Source organism: Rhodamnia argentea, chromosome 5 (genome assembly GCF_020921035.1).
Source record: "Rhodamnia argentea isolate NSW1041297 chromosome 5, ASM2092103v1, whole genome shotgun sequence".
Taxonomy (NCBI): Eukaryota; Viridiplantae; Streptophyta; class Magnoliopsida; order Myrtales; family Myrtaceae; genus Rhodamnia; species Rhodamnia argentea.
In genome coordinates this window covers 8,293,024-8,313,004 of record NC_063154.1, presented here as the reverse complement: position 1 = coordinate 8,313,004, position 19,981 = coordinate 8,293,024, and the positions used below count along the sequence as shown (strand labels likewise).

Sequence of the window (19,981 nt, the reverse complement as noted above, 5' to 3'; positions counted from 1 at the left end):
CCAAGATAAAAAGTTGCTGCATTTTATATGCTCAAAAACACTCATACATTGCATAGTTTGCGCATGACTGTTCCTCATGTTTAATTTACCAACTCTGAATAAGGAACATGAACTACATAAGATACATCGAATGTATGGAATGGGGCAGGGCGGGATGATGAAAGGCAATCCTTTCCCAAACACGTCCCATTTTTTCAGGAGAGTTGAACGGTGGCTAAGTTCCGCATTTCACAAGGTAAAAGGTTTTCTCGCAAAAGGTACGATAGCCGAAATGACAGAGGCATTCAGTTCTCTATCCCAAACACTACAGGTGATCCATTGATTACCCCTTTTGAACGGTGGTTTCATTTCTTTACCCCCGTTAAGAACCACCCCACATTGGGATCCAGACGGGTTAATTCTAGCAGCAACACGAGGTAAATGGTTAGAAATTTTCTTGCTCGGACTAACATTAATCTTCGGGTGTTTCTTTGCATTTATACTCGAATTTTAATTCAAGTGCCTTAGGATGATGAAGAGCATTCACTTCTCTATCCTATACACTTCATTCTTTGCATAGCCCACTTGAGCCTGCAAATTCATTTCTTAAACCCCCGTTGGTGATCATTTGCTCATTCCAAAGACGAAGATAGCATTTTCCCAAGGATTAGAATTGGAGATGGTCGGGTCAACAGAGAATTCCCGAATGGACTCATTTCTTGTATGCTAGATTTTTTATGTTTACATAATTTTTCTTTGTAAATGTTTATGTTTGTTGTAATTCCTGGTTCAAAATCATGGGATTGTAAAAAAAAGGAGAGGCAAACTTAGCTTAAAGGAGAAGGGCCCGCTCTCGAAAAAAAAAACAAAAAAAAAGCAAAATAAAGAGATGTCAAAGAGCTCTCAAAGAAAAAGGAAAAGAAATCTCTTCTCGAAAAAAGGAAAAAAAAAAAAGGAAAATGAGAGTCGGGAGTAAGAAAAGCAAAGGCCGATCTCATATGAAAATTTCAAGCATAGGAAAAGCAAAGTGCCTACCAAAAGTAAGGCCAATGTACATTCATTTGTAAAGTACTTCTGAATTTTGAATGTACATTTTTGCATGTTAAGTTGTAAATTCCATGTACATGTTTGTATTGTGTCTCTTGCAAATCCTTGACAGACACTTGTTGTGAAGAAGACTCCCCAAGAAATCGGTTTGCAAAGTGCAATTTTCAGTAGAAAACTACCATCCCTCATTCAATGATGGTATTCTTTACGAAGACATTTCCAGAAGACCAAGATCGGTGACTAGTCAACGATGATCACCAACGTCAAGCCCCTTCTCATTTAATTTCCGAGCCAAAACGAGCCTTTTCGTTCCTCGGTCCCCAATCCTAGCCTACGTTATAACCCTCCAAAGTCTCTTCCGATTAGGGCACTTGAGTTAACGTAGAGTGAAATGATTTTAAGCATCACTCGAAGAAGTTCGAGCAAGATTATTTCTCTCTCATTTTTGCAGGATTCTTGACTTGTAAATCCGGAGCAGATGATGAAGAAATTCATTTCAGCAGCCTTGACTCAATTAGAGTCCCCTTTGTAAACCTTTGACCTAGCCCTCATTACGGTCCTAATCAAAACCTCCAGATCGGCTCGGTCGTATCAATTGCGAGATTACTTGGATCTTTATCGAATGCGATGATGGAAAGATTGAGTGATTTCTCTTGAATCCTGCAGACAGGATTAATAGCTTTTCTCGAGAGTGAGAGAAAGCCCTTTCGGACCGAAGTCCCCCCATTCAGCTCACATTCGAGGTATTCGTAATGTGAGAACTTCCCTAGATAAAATTGGTAATGCAAACTTGACAGAATGGTTATGCATGAACCATAGTATGAGTGATTGCATTATACTCATTGTTGAATATGTTTGTGTGTGTTACCTCTGACATTCTATGATAGGTAATACATTCCCGATGTTCGAGTTCCCTCCCAAGGTCTCGAAATTCATCCAGGGATTATTGAATGAGCAAGTTTTGCTGGCAAATGCCTACCAGGTACGATACGAGCAATCTGTTTCGTTCCTTGATTAATCGTTTGGAGAACCCGGGTAAGTTTTCCGAACCCCTTTTCAAATTAACAACTCTTCCGATGATAGTTGTTATGATTCAATTCAGGCAATATGCCCCTTTTGTACTTATCGATTCCATTCGATGGTGCTCCTATCAAATATTGTTCAATTCGGGCAATATGCCTCTTTTCTCGGGACGTGAAGACATATGCACTGGCGATCTTGACATCTTATCAAATCATAACGACGTAGCTCTTATGGTTTCAATCTCGAGACATGAAGACATATGCACTGGCGATCTTGACATCTTATCAAATCATAACGACGTAGCTCTTAATGTTTCAATCTCGGGACGTGAAGACATATGCACCGGCGATCTTGACATCTCATCAAATCATAACGACGTAGCTCTTATGATTTCGGTTTCGAATCACGAAGACGTATGCACCGGTGATCTTGACCTTTAGTCGGCTCATAATGACATAGCTCTTATGATTTTCGGCTCCTTTATCAAATCATGAAGACATAAGCGCCCATGATTTTGATCCAAACCAAATCATAACGACGTAGCTCTTATGATTTTGGTTCCCCTTTATCGAATCGTGAAGACATATGCACTGGCGATTTCGACATTTAATCAACTCACAACGATGTAGCTCTTGTGAACTTGATTTCACTTCTTTCGACTCACAACGACGTAGCTCTTGTGATCTCAAACGACACACATATCTTGCGCTGTCTTGTATTAGGGAGAAGTCTCCGATAACAGATAGGCCAAATACCTTAAAATCCTTGCATCCGCAAAAAGAAGCTTGGAAATTAAGAGAACCGTCAGCTTACGAGGTATTTGATAAAACATGTATTCTCGTATGCGATCCATGTGCAGGTTTCTTTAACAAAAAAAGAGGAGGAGAAGTTTTAGCACATGTTATTTACAGTCTTGCATATCATGCATCACTTCATAAAAATGGGATTAAAACTCCCGCCAAAAAGTTCATCCATAATTTGCACTGTCAAAATTTAGGATTCAATTTTGTCTTTGAGCGGAACCTCTACGAGCTTCCACTCAAAGAGGGGCAGCTGTTGATGCCTAAATTTTGACTAATCTATTTTTTGCATAAAAATTAGAACTAATTTTAGTTCTAAATAAAAATCATCTCACATATTTATTTTTAGCGTACATTGCATTGGCATATAATTGGGCAAGTAGAACACTTAATTTAGCATGCGTCTAGACTAGGCACGGGATGGAAAAATACACCGAGAAGATTTGAAACTTCAGGGACTGTATTGCAAATACTTAAAATTTCGGGGACCGCATTGCAAATACTTGGAACTTCGGGGACTGTATTGCAAATACCAAAAGAAGATGAAGAAGGGAAGATGATGAAGGGAATGTGATGAAGGGAAGATGAAAATGAAAGGTGAAGAAATGAAGATAAAGAAGGGAAGATGAAAATGGAAGGTGAAGAAATGAAGATGAAGAATGAAGGGTGGAGAAATTTGGCTATAAAAGAGGGAGAGTTCTTGAGAATTGAGGAAGAGAATTTTGGTGATAGAGAATGTAGAGAGCTCTAGAGGGGGGAGTGGAAGAGAATTAAGAGAGTTTTGAGAGAGTTTTTGAGAGGAATTTTTAGAGAGGAAAAAGAAAGTTCTTGAGAAAAATTAGAAGAGAAAATTCGAGAGTGAAGAAAAGAGTTTTAGTCGAGCATCATCTTCGACGAGTCCCGACACATATTTCGCCTCTCACCACCCAACAACCCCATTGCTTGCCATTTTCGACGACAGCCGCGTTCTTCCAGCTCCGAGATCTTGAAAGGAACTATAACGTGTATGTGAGTAAGATTTTGTGTAATAGAAGGTAATCCTTTCCATCTCGATCTACAAAAATGTAATCGTTTGGTTTGAACATTTGTTTGTTTATTTTAGACATGCCACGTGTTCCAAATTTTAGCATTATTACATGTTAATTTATTTTTATAAATACTCGTGATCGGCTGCGTTTTCTTTCTTTCTAAATCACCCATGGTGTATATCGTACAAAGTTCAATGTTTTACATCCCCATAAAAAAGAAGAAAAAACCAAAAAAATTGCATCTTTGAATTTCAAGTAAAATCCATCAAAATTGCCAAATCAAATATTTTTCATGAAAATGGTACCGAAAGGGCGTTAGAGTAATCTAGCATAACCAAATTCCCGAATTCAAAATCTCCGGTTCGCGGAAATAAGATAGTTTTCTCCCGCTAATTTAGTTAGGTTTCTAATCAACCTACCAAAAATGATTAGTGGCGACTCCAAATTCAAAACACGTTGCATGTTAATTATTTGAACCTTAAGTTGCGATTTGGTATGGACTTGGGAGAGTCCGAGTTAGGTTAGTTAATTAATTAACCTGATAATCCATTAGCCCGAAAATTAACTCGTTTATTTTTTTTAGGTTGCGACAGGCTTTTCCAAGAATGGTAAGAGCGGCGGCCGGCATGAGCCGTCGGGGATCGGCATCCCCGGTTTGAGCAGGCATAGCCGCCACGTTCTTATTAAAGATCGTTTTGGCAAGTGGTGCAAATGAATTAAGCTTGTATGTCCACAAGAAGAACGCATTTACGGGCACCGATGGCGATTAAAGAAGTTTATCGGATCGGGATTTTTTTTCCTTGAAAATTCCAATTGCAATGTCCGTCGGGAATTCTTTTCGTGTGATTGGCGCATTCTACCATCCCAGTCGTCCATTCCGATACGTGAGATGCATTTTTCGCCCGCAGAAGGTTATGGATTTGTTAGTTTGACCAATAAGTGTCGTGTTTTCCCTATACAAGATTAAGGTTTTTTATATGCACAACTAACGTTGGAGGACCCAAATGCTTTGGGGAAAATTTGGTTGCCGATGAAAATAGAGCGATAGTTTAGGGCGCGCATAGTAACACTTTTGGAAATGAATTCCTGCTTTAGAAGTGCTTCTGAAGCGTAAATCCGTTCGATAATGCAACTTCTAAAGTAGAAATCCGTTTGATTACGCAACATTATGTTTCAACTTCCGAAGTAAATTTCTTCTTTTGAAGTTGTTTTTAAGCCAATTCTAGAGGTTCAAAAAATTTATTTCTCTTTCAGAGGTAGAAATCTCTCAAAATCAATATTTCTCTCACTTCAACTTCTTTTCATTTTCAACGCATCTATCTTCCAATCACGCTTCTGCTGTCACCGCCCAATGCCTATCGCCACCCGCAGTGGTCGCGACCTACCAACCACCACCGTCGCCGGCCGCCGACCACCAACCGCCGCCATTGCTTGCTGGTGTCGAGTCGTCGTTTCCGGAATCTGGAGTAAAAAAAATATTATTTTTTAAAAGTACATAATTTTTTTTAATAATAAAAATTATTTTTTAAATAAATTTAAAAAAATTAAAAAGGAAGTAAAAAAATTTCGGCCACCAACAATAGCTTTTCGTAGAAGACTATGTGTTAATAACATTCTAGAAATAGAAATTTTCAACCGTTACCAAACGAATTTCTCTGATCGCTTTAGAAGTTGATTTCTGAAGCAGAAGTGTTGCCATGTGCGCCCTTATAGTTCTTTGATGCTTTGATGCATGATGACCATTACTGTCCCTAAGGCATTATTTGCCCCAACTTGAGTTCAGCAATTACTCAATTTCTCTGTTGGAATTTCACCTTGAATGTGTTTATCAAACTTGCACGTAAAAAGCAAAGAAGAGAGAGCAATTGTTATTACAAAAAGTTTCAATAGATATGATTTGGTCCTTTTTTTGGGGGGGGTGGTCGGAGATTTGGTCCTATTTACGGACAACTACTCAACACGGCTCTTTGGAATAAGTACCTTATCCCAACCCGTCAACACTTTTCATGATCAGCCACATTTCCCCAATGCTCACGTGACGTTTAAGACTGCTTGTTCAAATTCGTTTCCACACTTTCAAACATGGATGCTGCAAATTCAATGGCAAAGGCCACAGCCATGTCACTTCCAAGCACCATCTTCGTTGGCCCCTCGCCGCCTTGACAGTTCCCACCTTAACTTAGCATTACGTCCTTTGGTTATTTGCTTTCATCTTTGCTTTTCCAATCAATTCTTCTTCTTCTTTTTTAAATGTGGTGCATCCAAAAGAGGAAAGCATATTCCCAAAAGGGGCGACGTAAATTCGATTTCTTTAAGTCGGCAGAGAGTAATTGACACGAGAACATTAGTAGCATAATTTCATACGAATCAAAGCTTTATGTTGTGCTTTTGTTTGTCCGTTTGATCTTAGTTTTTAAGCTATGATTGTTCTTCGCACGGCCGCCTCCATTATTGAGATGCCCTCGACTTGAAATGATTCCCCAAGGACCCAACGCCGGCCCTTGGTTTTTCAAGACAAAGCATCGACCATCAATCTGCTTTTGAATTCCTTCTTTTGGCTTTTACTAGGAGGAAGAAGATGGTTTCATATTGGAGAATATGAGGATGTTGGTGAACTAGATCGATCATGGGTAGCTTGCTGCCGAACCTCGATCCAAGGTATCCGCGTTAGATCCCTCTCGGCTGGACCCGACTCGTCATCGGTACCCTAGAAGCCGAACCCCGGTCTCCACGATCCATCTATTAAACATGCGACGTCCCGAGATTACCGATCGGGTCCCTTGCGTGGCTATATCAAGGCAAATGTTGTAACAACTAGGTACTTGGGTCCCGACTAATTATCCATTTAGATGGTCGCCGTTTGATATCGGGTCGACACGTGGGAAGATTCGGTTGCATATTTAACTTCAAATACGCATGTCTTCCTTCCGGGGGAGGACATGTAAATCGTATTTTTGAGAGGACATGGGGGTAATTAGTGAAGATAATTCGAGATATTCTCACATGAAAACAATTTCATTCGGACAGACGAAACGGGGCCAAATCTAAATATAGATTGCCAAGGGAGTTAGTTAAGACTAAATTGGTTTAAAACCTCGTATTGGGCTTCGAGGGAATGCGTGTGCCGGGTACGGCCTGTGGACGTGGTGACGGGAAGCGGCTCGACGGGCTCTCTTGTCTTGATTGGGCTAAAAGATAAATTGAAAATCCATCAAATGAGTGAGGACCCCCTCGTCCCAAATTCCGGTGAAGAGTGATTCCCGTAAGGTTGCCTTGAGATTTATATATAGCTCTCTAGTAACATATTTACGACGGGAGAATAAAAAAAAATTATATTGATTCAATCATAAACCTTTTAATTTGACCAATTTAATCATAAACCTTTTGACGATTTATCGATCTAGTCATTTTAGCCAATTTTGATTGGAAATTGCTAACATGGATGATGTCAATGCCACGTAGGATAGCCGGCATTCACGTCGATAATTTTTATAATGTATTTTTTCATATAAAATTTTCATAATGTTATCGTAATTTTTTTTTATCTTACTCCATTTTTTCTTATTTCTTTTCTACAAATTCTGGTGAGGGTCGCGATCCTTGACCAAAAAGCCACTAGCGAGGGTCGATCGACTAGCGACCCTCGCCGTGCTTAGAAGAAAATAAAAGAAAATAAAGATAGAAAAAATATAAAAAAATCGCATGTTTTTTAAAAATTTATAAAAATTGTTCATATTTGCGCTAATCATGCTACCGTGGTACGATTGGTGTCAGCCTTAATAATTATGGGTCAAAAATAGCTAGATGGGCTAAATTGACACACGCTTAAAATGTTTAGGACTAAATTGGTCAAATTAAAAGATTTATGCCTGAATTAACACAAGTAAATAGGCTTATGATATTTCTGGTAATTTCTCTTATTTATGACTATAGTGAAGGTAAGAGATAATAAAAGTGCCAAAAGTTGTGTACGGCGACCCATGCCAATTTTTCTTTTTTTGTGTTGTTGTTGCAAAGATGATCTTTTAAGTGTTGACTCCAATCGGGGTCATTAGGAATCCGACGTCGCCTTATTTTTATTAAGTTCTTAGAATAACGTGGCTCGTCGGTGTGCCAAGTCAACATCTAACCCCTAAAACGACGCTACACACTAGGTTTGCCCAAATTAAATTCCTAAATCGCAAATTGTGGCAAATTCCCAAATTTGAAACCATAACTATATGCAGCTTCTTTTTGGGACCACATCGCAGAATGGACGACAACTTCACGTGGAGGTCCCCGCAATCGTACCTACCTAGTTGATTAAATTAAGACCGAATGATCATCGCTTAGTGGACAAAAAGCTGTTGGGGATTTTCCCTCTAGAGTGAATGAGAAGGAAATGTGGGAGTCCCACATAGGATGAAAGGTAGATGGAAGATGGGTTTATTAAGTGGAACCTTACAAATGGGTTTGGGCCCCAAGGGGCACCCCACTTTTGTGGAGGAGGGAGGACCTACGCAAATGGATTTCGGCCCACGCGCGCGCCGCCGCCGCCGCCGCCCGTCCGGCCGACTCGGTTCGGTTCGGGCCCGGGTTCTCTTATTCCATTTAATTTTTTTTTATTTGCCCATTTGTTTATTTTACCGAATAGACACTTAACATAACTGTTGGACATTTGTCCTTAAACGAACAGATGCGTTTGTTCGGAAATTCTTTTGAAGAGTTATGTCTGTTCAAGAAGAAGTTATATTCGGTTATGTTAACCATCATTCGGACCCAAGCTTCGTGCCTCTTCGTTTTTTCTCAAACTTTTAATATAAATAGTTTTCGAAGCGGTTTCATTTTCGAGTAACTTCATTTTTTCCCGAAATCTGCACCCTCATTTTTCATTATGTGCGATCCTGTTCCACAAAGTTAAGTTCGCCGGAGCCCTTTGAATAAGTGCCGATTCAAAGGGACACGATCCGTTCTATCCTGGGAGACAATTGTCCGACGTCCTCGGGTACCAAATTGAGGGGACAAATTTGTCTTAAGGACACATCGAAATTCGTTGGGCTCGGATCAATATTCCGATTGCTGCGTTTGCTTTTTCAATCCGGTTAGTAATTTCGATTTTGTATCTTCATTATGTATTGTACTTTTGTTATATATATACGAACATAGCCAACAACAATTTTAAGACAAATTTTGTTTTCGTTCATTCATGATCATTGTGCTTAGTTCGTATAATATTTTTAGTGAAAGTATTATGTTCAACCGTTATTGTGTCGTGTGCAAGCCTGCTGTATGATATTTTTTGTTGAAAATATTCTATCCTCCATTACTATATCATGGCAGTTCCGAATCAGAATTAGTGCACATATGTTTTGTCGAAAATTCTATTGCATCGTTCAATATCAATCTATTTGTTTCTCATTCTGTCTTCGACGTATAATTCCTCATTAGATTGATTTTCGTTCCGGTGAATCTCTGTTCTCGTGCACTTAACATATTTAATAGTCCATTGTCACTTAGTTCAATTCTTGCCGAGCAACTAACATAATCACGGTATTATTTTTCTGTTTTGTGCCGAGACTGTTGCTTGTTTATTTTGTTAGTACTCGTTTGTGTTTTATAATTATCATTCTATGATTTGTTGTATAATAGAAATGGCTTCGACTTCGACTCCGGTCAATCCTATTCCGAATCACGGAGAAAAGCCAGAAAAGTTCAATGGTATAGATTTCAAGAGATGGCAACAAAAAATGTTGTTCTATCTTACGACATTGAACTTGGCAAGGTTCCTCAATGAGGATGCTCCTAAGTTGGATGAAGGAGAGGTAGACAAGGAAAGGTTTGCTGCAGTAGACGCATGGAAGCATTCCGATTTCCCGTGTCGCAATTATGTCATCAACGGTCTGGATAATACACTCTATAACGTCTATAGTCCACTAAAAACGGCTAAGGAGTTATGGGATAGTCTAGACAAGAAATATAAAACTGAAGATGCCGGACTGAAGAAATTCATTGTCGGTAAATTTCTGGACTTCAAGATGGTTGATTCAAAGACCGTATTAAGTCGGGTTCAAGAGCTTCAAGTGATTATGCATGATATTCATGCTGAAGGAATGACTCTAAGTGAGTCATTTCAAGTGGCTGCCTTCATTGAAAAACCGCCACCGTCCCGGAGAGATTTCAAAAATTATCTCAAACACAAGAGAAAGGAATTGTCACTTGAAGATTTGATTGTTCGGTTGAGGATAGAGGAAGATAATAAATCTTCCGAGAAGAAAGTTGGAAAAAATCCGGAGGCCTCAAGGGCCAATGTTGTCGAAGAAAGATCGAATCCCAACAAGAAGAGGAAAATGCCTAGCAAGTCCGGAGAGAGATTCACCTAAGGTCTGAAAAAGTTTGTTGGCAAATGCTTTAACTGTGGAAAGCCCGGACATCGAGCCAAAGATTGCAGAGCCAAGAAAAGACAGAAAACTCAGGCAAATGTGGTGGAAGAGATTTCCAATGGTGTTGACGATATCAATCTGAATGCTATGATATCCGAGTGTAATATGGTGGGAAACCCCAAGGAGTGGTGGATTGATACTGGAGCAACTCGTCATATCTGTGCGAACGGATCGATGTTCTCGTCCTACACAACTATGGGGGGTGATGAAAAACTCTATATGGGTAATTCATCAACCTCTAAGGTTGAAGGTGTCGGAAAGATTGCTCTGAAGATGACATCTGGAAAGATTGTGACACTAAATAATGTTCTGCATGTGCCGGATGTTCGCAAGAATTTAGTGTCTAGATCTCTCCTTAGTAAGAATGGCTTCAAGTTGGTTTTTGTATCCGATAAGTTTGTACTCTCCAAAAATGAGATGTATGTAGGAAAGGGTTATCCGAGTGATGGTTTGTTCAAGTTGAATGTAATGACTGTTGTAATCAAAGATGATATGAATAAAGCTGCTTCTACTTATGTGCTGGAGTCTCCTAATATTTGGCATGCTAGACTAGGACACGTTAACTATAAGTCGATAAAGAAATTAATTAGTATGAGACTATTGCCGAAGTTTGATTGTCCAAGTGAAAAGTGCCAAGTATGTGTTGAATCTAAGTTTTCTAAGCCTCCTTTCCATTCCGTAGATAATAGAGTTACGTAACCTTTAGATTTAATACACACGAATATTTGTGATATGAAAGCAATACCTTCTAGAGGTGGTAAGAAATACTTTATCACGTTCATAGATGACTGTTTGAGATATTGCTATATCTATCTACTTAGCAGTAAGGATGAAGTCGTGAATGCTTTTAGAACTTATAAATCTGAAGTTGAAAATTAGTTGAATAAGAAAATAAAAGTGTTAAGAAGTGATAGAGGAGGTGAATATGAATTTCCTTTTGAGGAAATTTGTACTGAGTTCGGTATCATTCACCAAACTACCGCCCCTTATACACCGCAATCGAATGGTGTGGCGGAAAGAAAGAATCGATTCTTAAAGGAAACAATGAATGCATTGTTAAACGGCTACGGTTTACCGCAGAATTTGTGGGGGAAGCTGTCTTGACAACAAATCTTATTTTAAATAGAGTACCCCACAAAAAGACAAAACAAACTCCCTATGAGAAATGGAAAGGCAGATTGCCTAACCCGAATTATCTTAAAGTGTGGGGGTGTTTGGCTAAGGTTGCGGTTCCTAAGCCTAAAAAGGTTAAAATAGGACCAAAGACTGTTGATTGTATTTTTATCGGATATGCTCAAAATAGCAATGCATATCGTTTTCTTGTTCACAAATCAGAGATCCCGGATATACATGTTAATACGATCATTGAATCAAGGGACGCTTCGTTCTTTGAAAATATATTTCCATATAACATAGTATATGAGCCAATTGAAAATAATAAGAGGTCTCGAGATACTACATCTAGAAGTGATCCAATGGAGGATGAACCTAGACGTAGTAAAAGGCAAAGGACTTCTACGTCTTTTGGACCTGAGTTTCTGACATATTTGTTAGAGAATGAACCTCGGACATATAAGGAAGCAGTGACATCTCCAGAAGCCTCGCTGCGGAAAGAAGCTATCAATAGTGAAGTTGAATCCATCTTGTTAAATCATATTTGGGAATTGGTTGACCTTCCTCCTGGCAATAAACCATTACAATGTAAGTGGATATTTAAGAGGAAAATGAAAGCAGATGGTACTATTGATAAGTATAAGGCTAGGCTTGTCGTAAAAGGTTACAGACAACATGAAGGTTTGGATTATTTTGACACTTATTCACCTGTCACGAAAATTACATCTATACGGATGTTAATTGCTATAGCAGTCTTATATAGACTTGAAATTCATCAAATGAATGTCAAAACAGCTTTTCTAAATGGGGATCCGGAAGAAGAAATATATTTACAGCAACCTGAAGGGTTCATTGTTCCGGGACAAGAGAATAAAGTATGTCGGCTTATCAAGTCACTATATGGCTTGAAACAAGCACCAAAACAATTGCATGCTAAATTCGACCAAGTTATGTTGTCGAATGGTTTCAAAATTAATGAGTGCGATAAATGTGTATATGTTAAGAGCACTCATAATAGCTTTGTCATTTTATGTCTCTATGTAGACGACATGCTTATAATGGGTAGCGATAGTGAGGTCGTCAAGACGACCAAACGCATGCTCACAAGCAAATTTGATATGAAAGACATGGGGGTTGCAGATGTTATTTTAGGAATTAAAATCCTCAAAACATCCGAAGGATTAGCACTATCACAGTCTCTCTATATAAAAAATATTCTTGAAAAGTGCAAGAATCTAGACATCGTACCGCAAAGAAAGACTCTGATAGATATTAATCTACATCTTTCAAAGAATACCGGTGAAAGCAAGGCTCAAAATGAGTATGCAAGTATACTAGGCAGTTTAATGTATGTCATGAATCGCACTAGACCAGACATAGCTTGCGCGGTAAGCAAGCTAAGCCGATTTACAATTAGTCCAAATGAAAATCATTGGAAAGCTATGAAGCGTGTATTGGGCTACTTGAAGCATACTCAAGATTATGCTTTGCATTATACAAAGTATCCAGTGGTACTTGAGGGATACCGTGATGCAAATTGGATAACCGGCACTAAAGACACAAAATCGACAAGTGGATATGTATTCACACTTGGTGGGGCAGCAGAGTCATGGAAATCATCCAAACAAACTTGTATTGCTAGATCAACTATGGAATCAGAATTTATAGCTTTGGGTAAAGCCGGTGAAGAAGCAGAATGGCTTCGAAACTTCTTGGAAGATATTCCTAATTGGCCTAAACCACTGCCTGCTGTATGCATACATTGTGACAGTCAAGCGGCAATAGGAAGGGCAAGGAATGTCATGTATAACGGTAAGTCTCGACACATACGTCGAAGACATGACACCGTAAGACAACTTCTTTCTAGTGGAATTATCACCATTGACTATGTGAAGTCAAAAGATAATGTTGTGGATCCATTAACAAAAGGCCTAACTAGAGAGATAGTTGTGAAAACATCGAAAGGAATGGGTTTAAGGCCTATAAATAAGTCCTCATAGCGGATACCCTACCTTGTTGATTGGAGATTCCAAGATCTAGGTTCAAAGGGACAACCAAGTTATGAAGACTGTGTAGAGTACTGTAATTTATTACTCATTCCTAGATGAAGACAAGACTAATATGTGAAGGTTAAGCGAAAAGCTTTTAATGATTCCGAATTGAGTATATGATATACTATATGTTCAGAAATCACCTATGTGAGTGTGAAGTGATGGCCGCTTCTGTGAGAATTGGAAATGCCAAATTCTCTAAAACACTCATGAGACCAAGCGGTGTTCATGGCCAAAACGAACACAACAGTGAGAACTAACTTTGTTCGAAAGAAAGTTATGTAATTTTTATTGTCTAGGCTTACACCAAAGGTCGACAGTTCAAAGACATCAAGTCTACCGATTGATCGAGTAAGTCCGATAGGTTTCACTAGGGAAAGTTCAAAGTTTCGGACTACTTATCCCGATGTAACTATTTCTCAAGGAATAATCGCACACTGCATTTCATGCATATACGAAGAGTCGTGATGTCCGAATATCTCATTCATGTGGGGGATTGATGGGGATTTTCCCTCTAGAGTGAATGAGAAGGAAATGTGGGAGTCCCACATAGGATGAAAGGTAGATGGAAGATGGGTTTATTAAGTGGAACCTCACAAATGGGTTTGGGCCCCAAGAGGCACCCCACTTTTGTGGAGGAGGGAGGACTTACGCAAATGGATTTCGGCCCACATGCGCGCACCGCCGCCGTCGTCCGTCCGGCTGGCTCGGCTCGGTTCGGTTCGGTTCGGGCCCGGGCCCGGGCCTGGGTTCTCTTATTCCATTTAATTTTTTTTATTTGCCCATTTGTTTATTTTACCGAATAGACACTTAACATAACCGTTGGACATTTGTCCTTAAACGAACAGATGCGTTCGTTCGGAAATTCTTTTGAAGAGTTATGTCTGTTCAAGAAGAAGTTATATTCGGTTATGTTAACCATCATCCGGACCCAAGCTTCGTGCCTCTTCGTTTTTTCTCAAACTTTCAATATAAATAGTCTTCGAAGCAGTTTCATTTTCGAGCAACTTCATTTTTTCCCGAAATCTGCACCCTCATTTTTCATTCCGTGCGATCCTGTTCCACAAAGTTAAGTTCGCCGGAGCCCTTTGAATAAGTGCCGATTCAAAGGGACGCGATCCGTTCTATCCTGGGAGACAATTGTCCGACGTCCTCGGGTACCAAATTGAGGGGACAAATTTGTCTTAAGGACACATCGAAATTCGTTGGGCTTGGATCAATATTCTGATTGCTGCGTTTGCTTTTTCAATGCGGTTAGTAATTTCGATTTTGTATCTTCATTCCGTATTGTACTTTTGTTATATATATACGAACATAGCCAACAACAAAAGCAACAAAGGTAGCACCGAATTTATAACAAAGTTTGAGAATTACACAAATGGCAACTCACACCGTTGCGCGATTCCTCCTCTACCACCGTCGTCCCCACGGCTGCAACAAGAACCCTCATTTTTCTCTCCAAATCCTAAAATTTGCCTTGGAGCCCTGAATTTTCCCTCCAATTGAGCAAATTCGAGACAGATGATGAACCACGAGTGAGCAACGGCAAGTGAGCAACGGCAAGCGAGTAACGGAGAGCGAGATGGTGACAAGGAAAGTGGTGCGACGGTGTGTGACTGTCGAGTACAATCGGAATCCTATTTACCTCATTGATTGCTGCGATGTCGTTTTTAGGCATGGAGATGGCGCGGCATCGTTTATGGCGCCCGATCACGTTGGACCGAGCGACGTAGTTTTCCACGTCTACGTGGACTGCATTCTTAAAAAAAAAAAAATGTCAACTCAGTTTAATTTTTTTAACTATAAATGCTACGTAATCATCTTTAGCTGAAATTTATCGCCGGAGGCATACAAGCGATCGTTTTTTCTCCACTTTGCTATGTAATCGTCGAGCCTTTTATATATATATATATATATATATAATTCAAGGTGTTGCATGATAGCAACATGCCAAAGTAGGCTTTTGTACCGACGCACGTATGTTACGACTAGATTTTTTGAGGTGATTCGCGGGACCATGTTGGGGTTCTTTCCTACCGCTAGCTAAGCTTCCCCTGCCCAATGGTACACGTGTGAGTTCACGAGGCTGCACGGGCTTCACACGATCGAAATCGCCATGCTCCCTTACGATTCTGTCCTGGGAAGAGCACCGTCCACCATTTTTTATTCCAATTTCTACTCAAGATAGGAAAAGCAGAGAAAAAAGACAAGACGAGGAAACAAGATAAACGGGAAGCCATAGATTTAGTGACCTCCGTTACATATGATCTCTCTCTCTCTCTCTCTCTCTCTCTCTCTCTCTCTCTCTCATTCACATTCATCATCCGTTCTTGCCCGCTCGTGTCCATTTCGCGAATAACCACGTTAAGTCGTTTCGATTAGGATTCCCAAATCGTCCAATTATTTTGTATTCGATGTACTTCGGGGAAAAGTGTAAAAAAAGTCCTAAACCTATTTCATTAGTGTCAATTTAGTCCTAAACTTTTTGTATTTGTGCCAATTAAGTCCTAAATCTTTTATTAGTGTCAATTCAGTCATGAACCTTTTATAATGTGCCAATTTAGTCCTAAAAATTTTGTATTTATGCCAATTGAGTCAATTCGACCAATTTTGATTGGAAATCATTGGCAGAGACGTCAATTATCCTACGTGGCACGGTTGGCGCTAACGTGGATATTTTTTTGATATTTTAAATAATTTTTAAAAAAACCAAAAAATGCTTAAAAAATTATTTAAAATATTAAAAAATGTCTAAGTTAGCTCTAGTCGTGCTATGTAAGACACTCGATATCCATGTTAACGATTTTCGATCAAAATTAGTAGAATTAACTCAATTGGCATAAATATAAATAATTTAAGACTCGAATTGAGAATAATGCGAAGGTTTATGACTAATTAACACCAATAAAAAGTTTATGACTGAATTAGCACTAATGCAAAAGGTTTATGACTGAATTACCACAAAAAAAAGGTTTGTGACTGAATTGGCACTAATGCAATAGGTTTAAGACTTTTTTCACACTTCTCCCATGTACTTAGAGATGCGCATTAGAGTAGTAATAGTCCTATTGAATTGTGCTCTTTCGCAGATTGCCTTTCTTTAAGTTGAATAGCTTCTGTCAAATTTTACGACAAGGACATGTTTATCGCCGACGACAAAATGGGAGAGGCCAAGATCGATGTTAAGCCTTACATGGATGTTATAGAGATGTGGTTGGGGAACCTCCCGAGTCCCAATCCCCACCACGGCCGCTAGAATCTAGCCTTCTAGGGGCAACGGCCTCGTGGACGAGTGCTCGATTGGGTGAAAAGATGGCAAGATCTACCAGGACATGGTGCTTGGTCGAGCGCGGTGACGTGGAGGTTCGCTTGGAGTGGATCCACATCCCCGGCAGCACTCGACCCCTATGACTCAGGTCCCTTGTCCCAAACCTCAGATTGTCGACCGTCACCTCTAGGTCCAATCTCTAAACTCGAGTTTCTCCGCTTTTTAAAAATATTTTCTCGTTAGAGCAGGCCAAATTATGAGAAATTTTATCTTGTAAAATTGTTGAAAATCCATCATCCCTTGCAATCGATGGTTACATTGTTAGGTGGGTGCTCCCTGTGTCCGTATCATTCATTGTGTTCCCTGACCAAATGGAACCCGATGAACCCGTGTTTCACGATAAGGAATCGAACGGTGCATAAATCATGCGAATCAATATCATTTCATTTGACCAAAAAAACAATGTCATTTCATTAAAAGCAAAGGGACATGGTTCTGTTCATTTCATGGTACTAGAATAAGATTCCCATTGGGGGTGTGTCCGATCGAACCCACGAAGCGATAGAATCGAGAAAAGGCGAAAGAGAAAAAAGGAGCAAGCGTTCTGTCAAATTGACCCTTTGGGACTGTACCGAGGCACGTGTCTTCTCGACCACAAATTTGTTCCTGGCGATTCGCGTGCGGGGTTCACGACCCTGCACGTGTCATGCTCCATTGGAGAAAAGCCGAGCTCTCTCGTGACCCTGTCCTGAGGAGAGCGCGACCATCCACTAGTTTTGATCTTGACGTCACCTCTACAGCAGCAAACAAAGAAAGAGAGGAGACAGAGACAGAGAATAAAGGTAAGATTAGAAGCCACAATCTCTCTCTCTCTCTCTCTCTCTCTCTCTCTCTCTGGTGTGTGTTAGGTGTCTGCAAGAAGAAGAGGAGGAGGAGGAGGAGGAGGAGAATGGAGGACATTTTGGGGCTTCTGAAAATTCGGGTGAAGCGAGGCATCAACCTCGCCGTCCGCGACACCCTCAGCAGCGATCCTTATGTCGTCGTCTCCATGGCTCATCAGGTCACCCTCTCTCTCTCTCTCTCTCTCTCTCTCCACTGTAATTCTTTGATTAGTTTGTGGGTGTATTCATCGATTGGATCTCTCAACAGCCCTTTTCTTGACCTGAAAGAAAAGTGGATCTTTCCTTTAATCCCTGTGCTTGGAAGATTTTTTTCTTTTTCTGTTGATGATTGAAGTCCTCGTTTTTGCGCAATTCTCGTCTGTCTTGATGAGAATTGATTTCGCTTGTTGTATAAAAAACATCAAGCGAAAATTGCTAAAAAGTCATAAATCTACAGTAATTATGTTAATTTAGCTCTAATTTTTTTTGTATTTGAGCTCGTCTAATACTTTCGATAATTTTGACAACCTGGAGATGATGTTGGCACTGGCCAGCGCAGACCGGAGCTGCCGGTGCAATTTTTAATAATATTTGAATTTTTTTATGACTTTTTTTTTGTTTTTTAGCTTAGGGCTGAAGGTCGCCACATGTAAATGTAACAAGTTTAGGATTAAATTAATAAAATTATAATAAATTTAGGGCATTTTTGATAATTTTTTCGAATGATTCAGATCAGAGATCATTTTCCTGGTTGTCCATGTAGGCTTAAGCAGATCAGGTTGGCCTATTATATTCTGTGAGTGGTACCTACCTGATCAATCTGGTTTTTCCCCCTTTAAATTCATATTTTAAAAGGAAAACGTGGGTTTCATTTTAAAAGTGCAAGTATGCAAAATAAATTTATGCCTTTGAATTTGTCTTTGGTTCTTTCAATTGGCATTAAGTTCCTTACTTAGAGATTTAGGATTAGGATCAAGTTTTCACTCATTCACCTAACTTGAACCTTATTTTAACCTATGGCTTTATCATTTTGCGTGGCACGAAGCTTCATAGTTTATTGTGTTACTACATAGTACGGACCATTTTGCTGACGTCACCTGGATGGTACATACGTGGTTGCAGAAATTGAAGACTCGGGTGGTGAAAAAAGATTGCAACCCAGAATGGAACGATCAGCTGACTCTTTCCATAAAGGACCCCAACATTCCAATCAATCTAGTCAGTGTTTCTTCACTCACGCTCATCATCCCTTACTTGTCGATTTTGCGAATAACCATGTTGAGCCGTGTGGATTCGTGTCTGGATTGTCTGATTAGCTTTGTGTTCGACATGCTTAGCAATGAGTTAGGGACACGCCGCTTGGAGACCCTCCCGAAATGAAGCCGAATCTGATGATGCACAAAATTAGCCAAACGTTTGAGATGATTCGATGTTCTGTTCGAGAGTTTCATTCAATCATATTCTGTATGTGTGCGCTTAGTTTAGGATGATCGCTCTGGAATGATGTTTCACGAGGATTGCCTGTTTGAATTGCTCTTGAACTGAAACTTGACATCACTTTAGGGATCGAAGGAGTTTAGAGTCACATCCTGCGATAGAGTAGTAATAGTCCTATTCGCACCATGCTCTTTCGCAGACTGTTTACGACAAGGACACGTTCACCGTGGACGACAAGATGGGAGAGGCCACAATCGACATCAAGCCATACCTAGATGCTATAAATATGCGCCTGGAGAACCTCCCGACCCCCACCACGATCACCAGAGTCCAGCCTTCCAAGGGCAACTGCCTGGCGGACGAGAGCTCGATTGTGTGGAGAGACGGCAAGATCTACCAGGACATGGTGCTCCGGTTGAACAATGTCGAGTCTGGCGAGGTGGAGGTCCAGCTGGAGTGGGTCGACCTCACCGGTGTCCCTCGACAGCTGTGAGTTTCCCCGGGGGATGGCAGGTGAAGAGAGTGTGTGTGCTGTGATTGTTTCTGGAATACGATGTAAATGGATCGTCCTTGCGTTGCTTCGGTGAGCTGCCTTGTAATATGAATACATCTACTGGCTTCAGTAGATGAATTTATGATTTGAAGTTAACCTCTCGAGTGAAAAGTTTGGTGGATTGAATAAGTTTTTGCTTGCAGAATTCAGATACGATGGAGTGAAACATGGATCCTTCACCGCTTAATTTTTTATGTTTTTTGGAGGGGGGAGAGAGAGGAGGGACGATATTGATTAAGACTATGCAGGAGAAAAGTGTGCATTAGGCCAAAAGAACAGAAGGAAATTCTGAGGTGCAAGAGAAAGATTGTCCTTAATGCATTGACCAATAACATATTCCAATTGCTACTAACATGCAATGCCATTGCGTAATTGGGGTCGA

At 40.0% G+C, this 19,981-nt stretch overlaps 1 protein-coding gene across 2 annotated transcripts; it reads left to right on the top strand.

Annotated features, from left to right (window-relative positions):
- The first annotated feature begins 2,929 nt into the window (after positions 1-2,929).
- LOC115740054 (protein C2-DOMAIN ABA-RELATED 5-like) lies at positions 2,930-19,726 on the top strand. Of its 2 annotated transcripts, XM_048279515.1 has the most exons (4): positions 2,930-2,937; positions 17,656-17,788; positions 18,732-18,827; positions 19,246-19,726. In XM_048279515.1, the coding sequence occupies exons 2-4, from the start codon at positions 17,678-17,680 to the stop codon at positions 19,537-19,539; spliced, it is 501 nt and encodes a 166-aa protein (XP_048135472.1). In that variant the 5' UTR covers positions 2,930-2,937; positions 17,656-17,677; the 3' UTR covers positions 19,540-19,726. The 2 variants fall into 2 exon arrangements, with proteins under 2 accessions (XP_048135472.1, XP_030529278.1); XM_030673418.2 differs by lacking the exon at positions 2,930-2,937 and having other exon boundaries at positions 17,596-17,788.
- Positions 19,727-19,981: the final 255 nt, after the last annotated feature.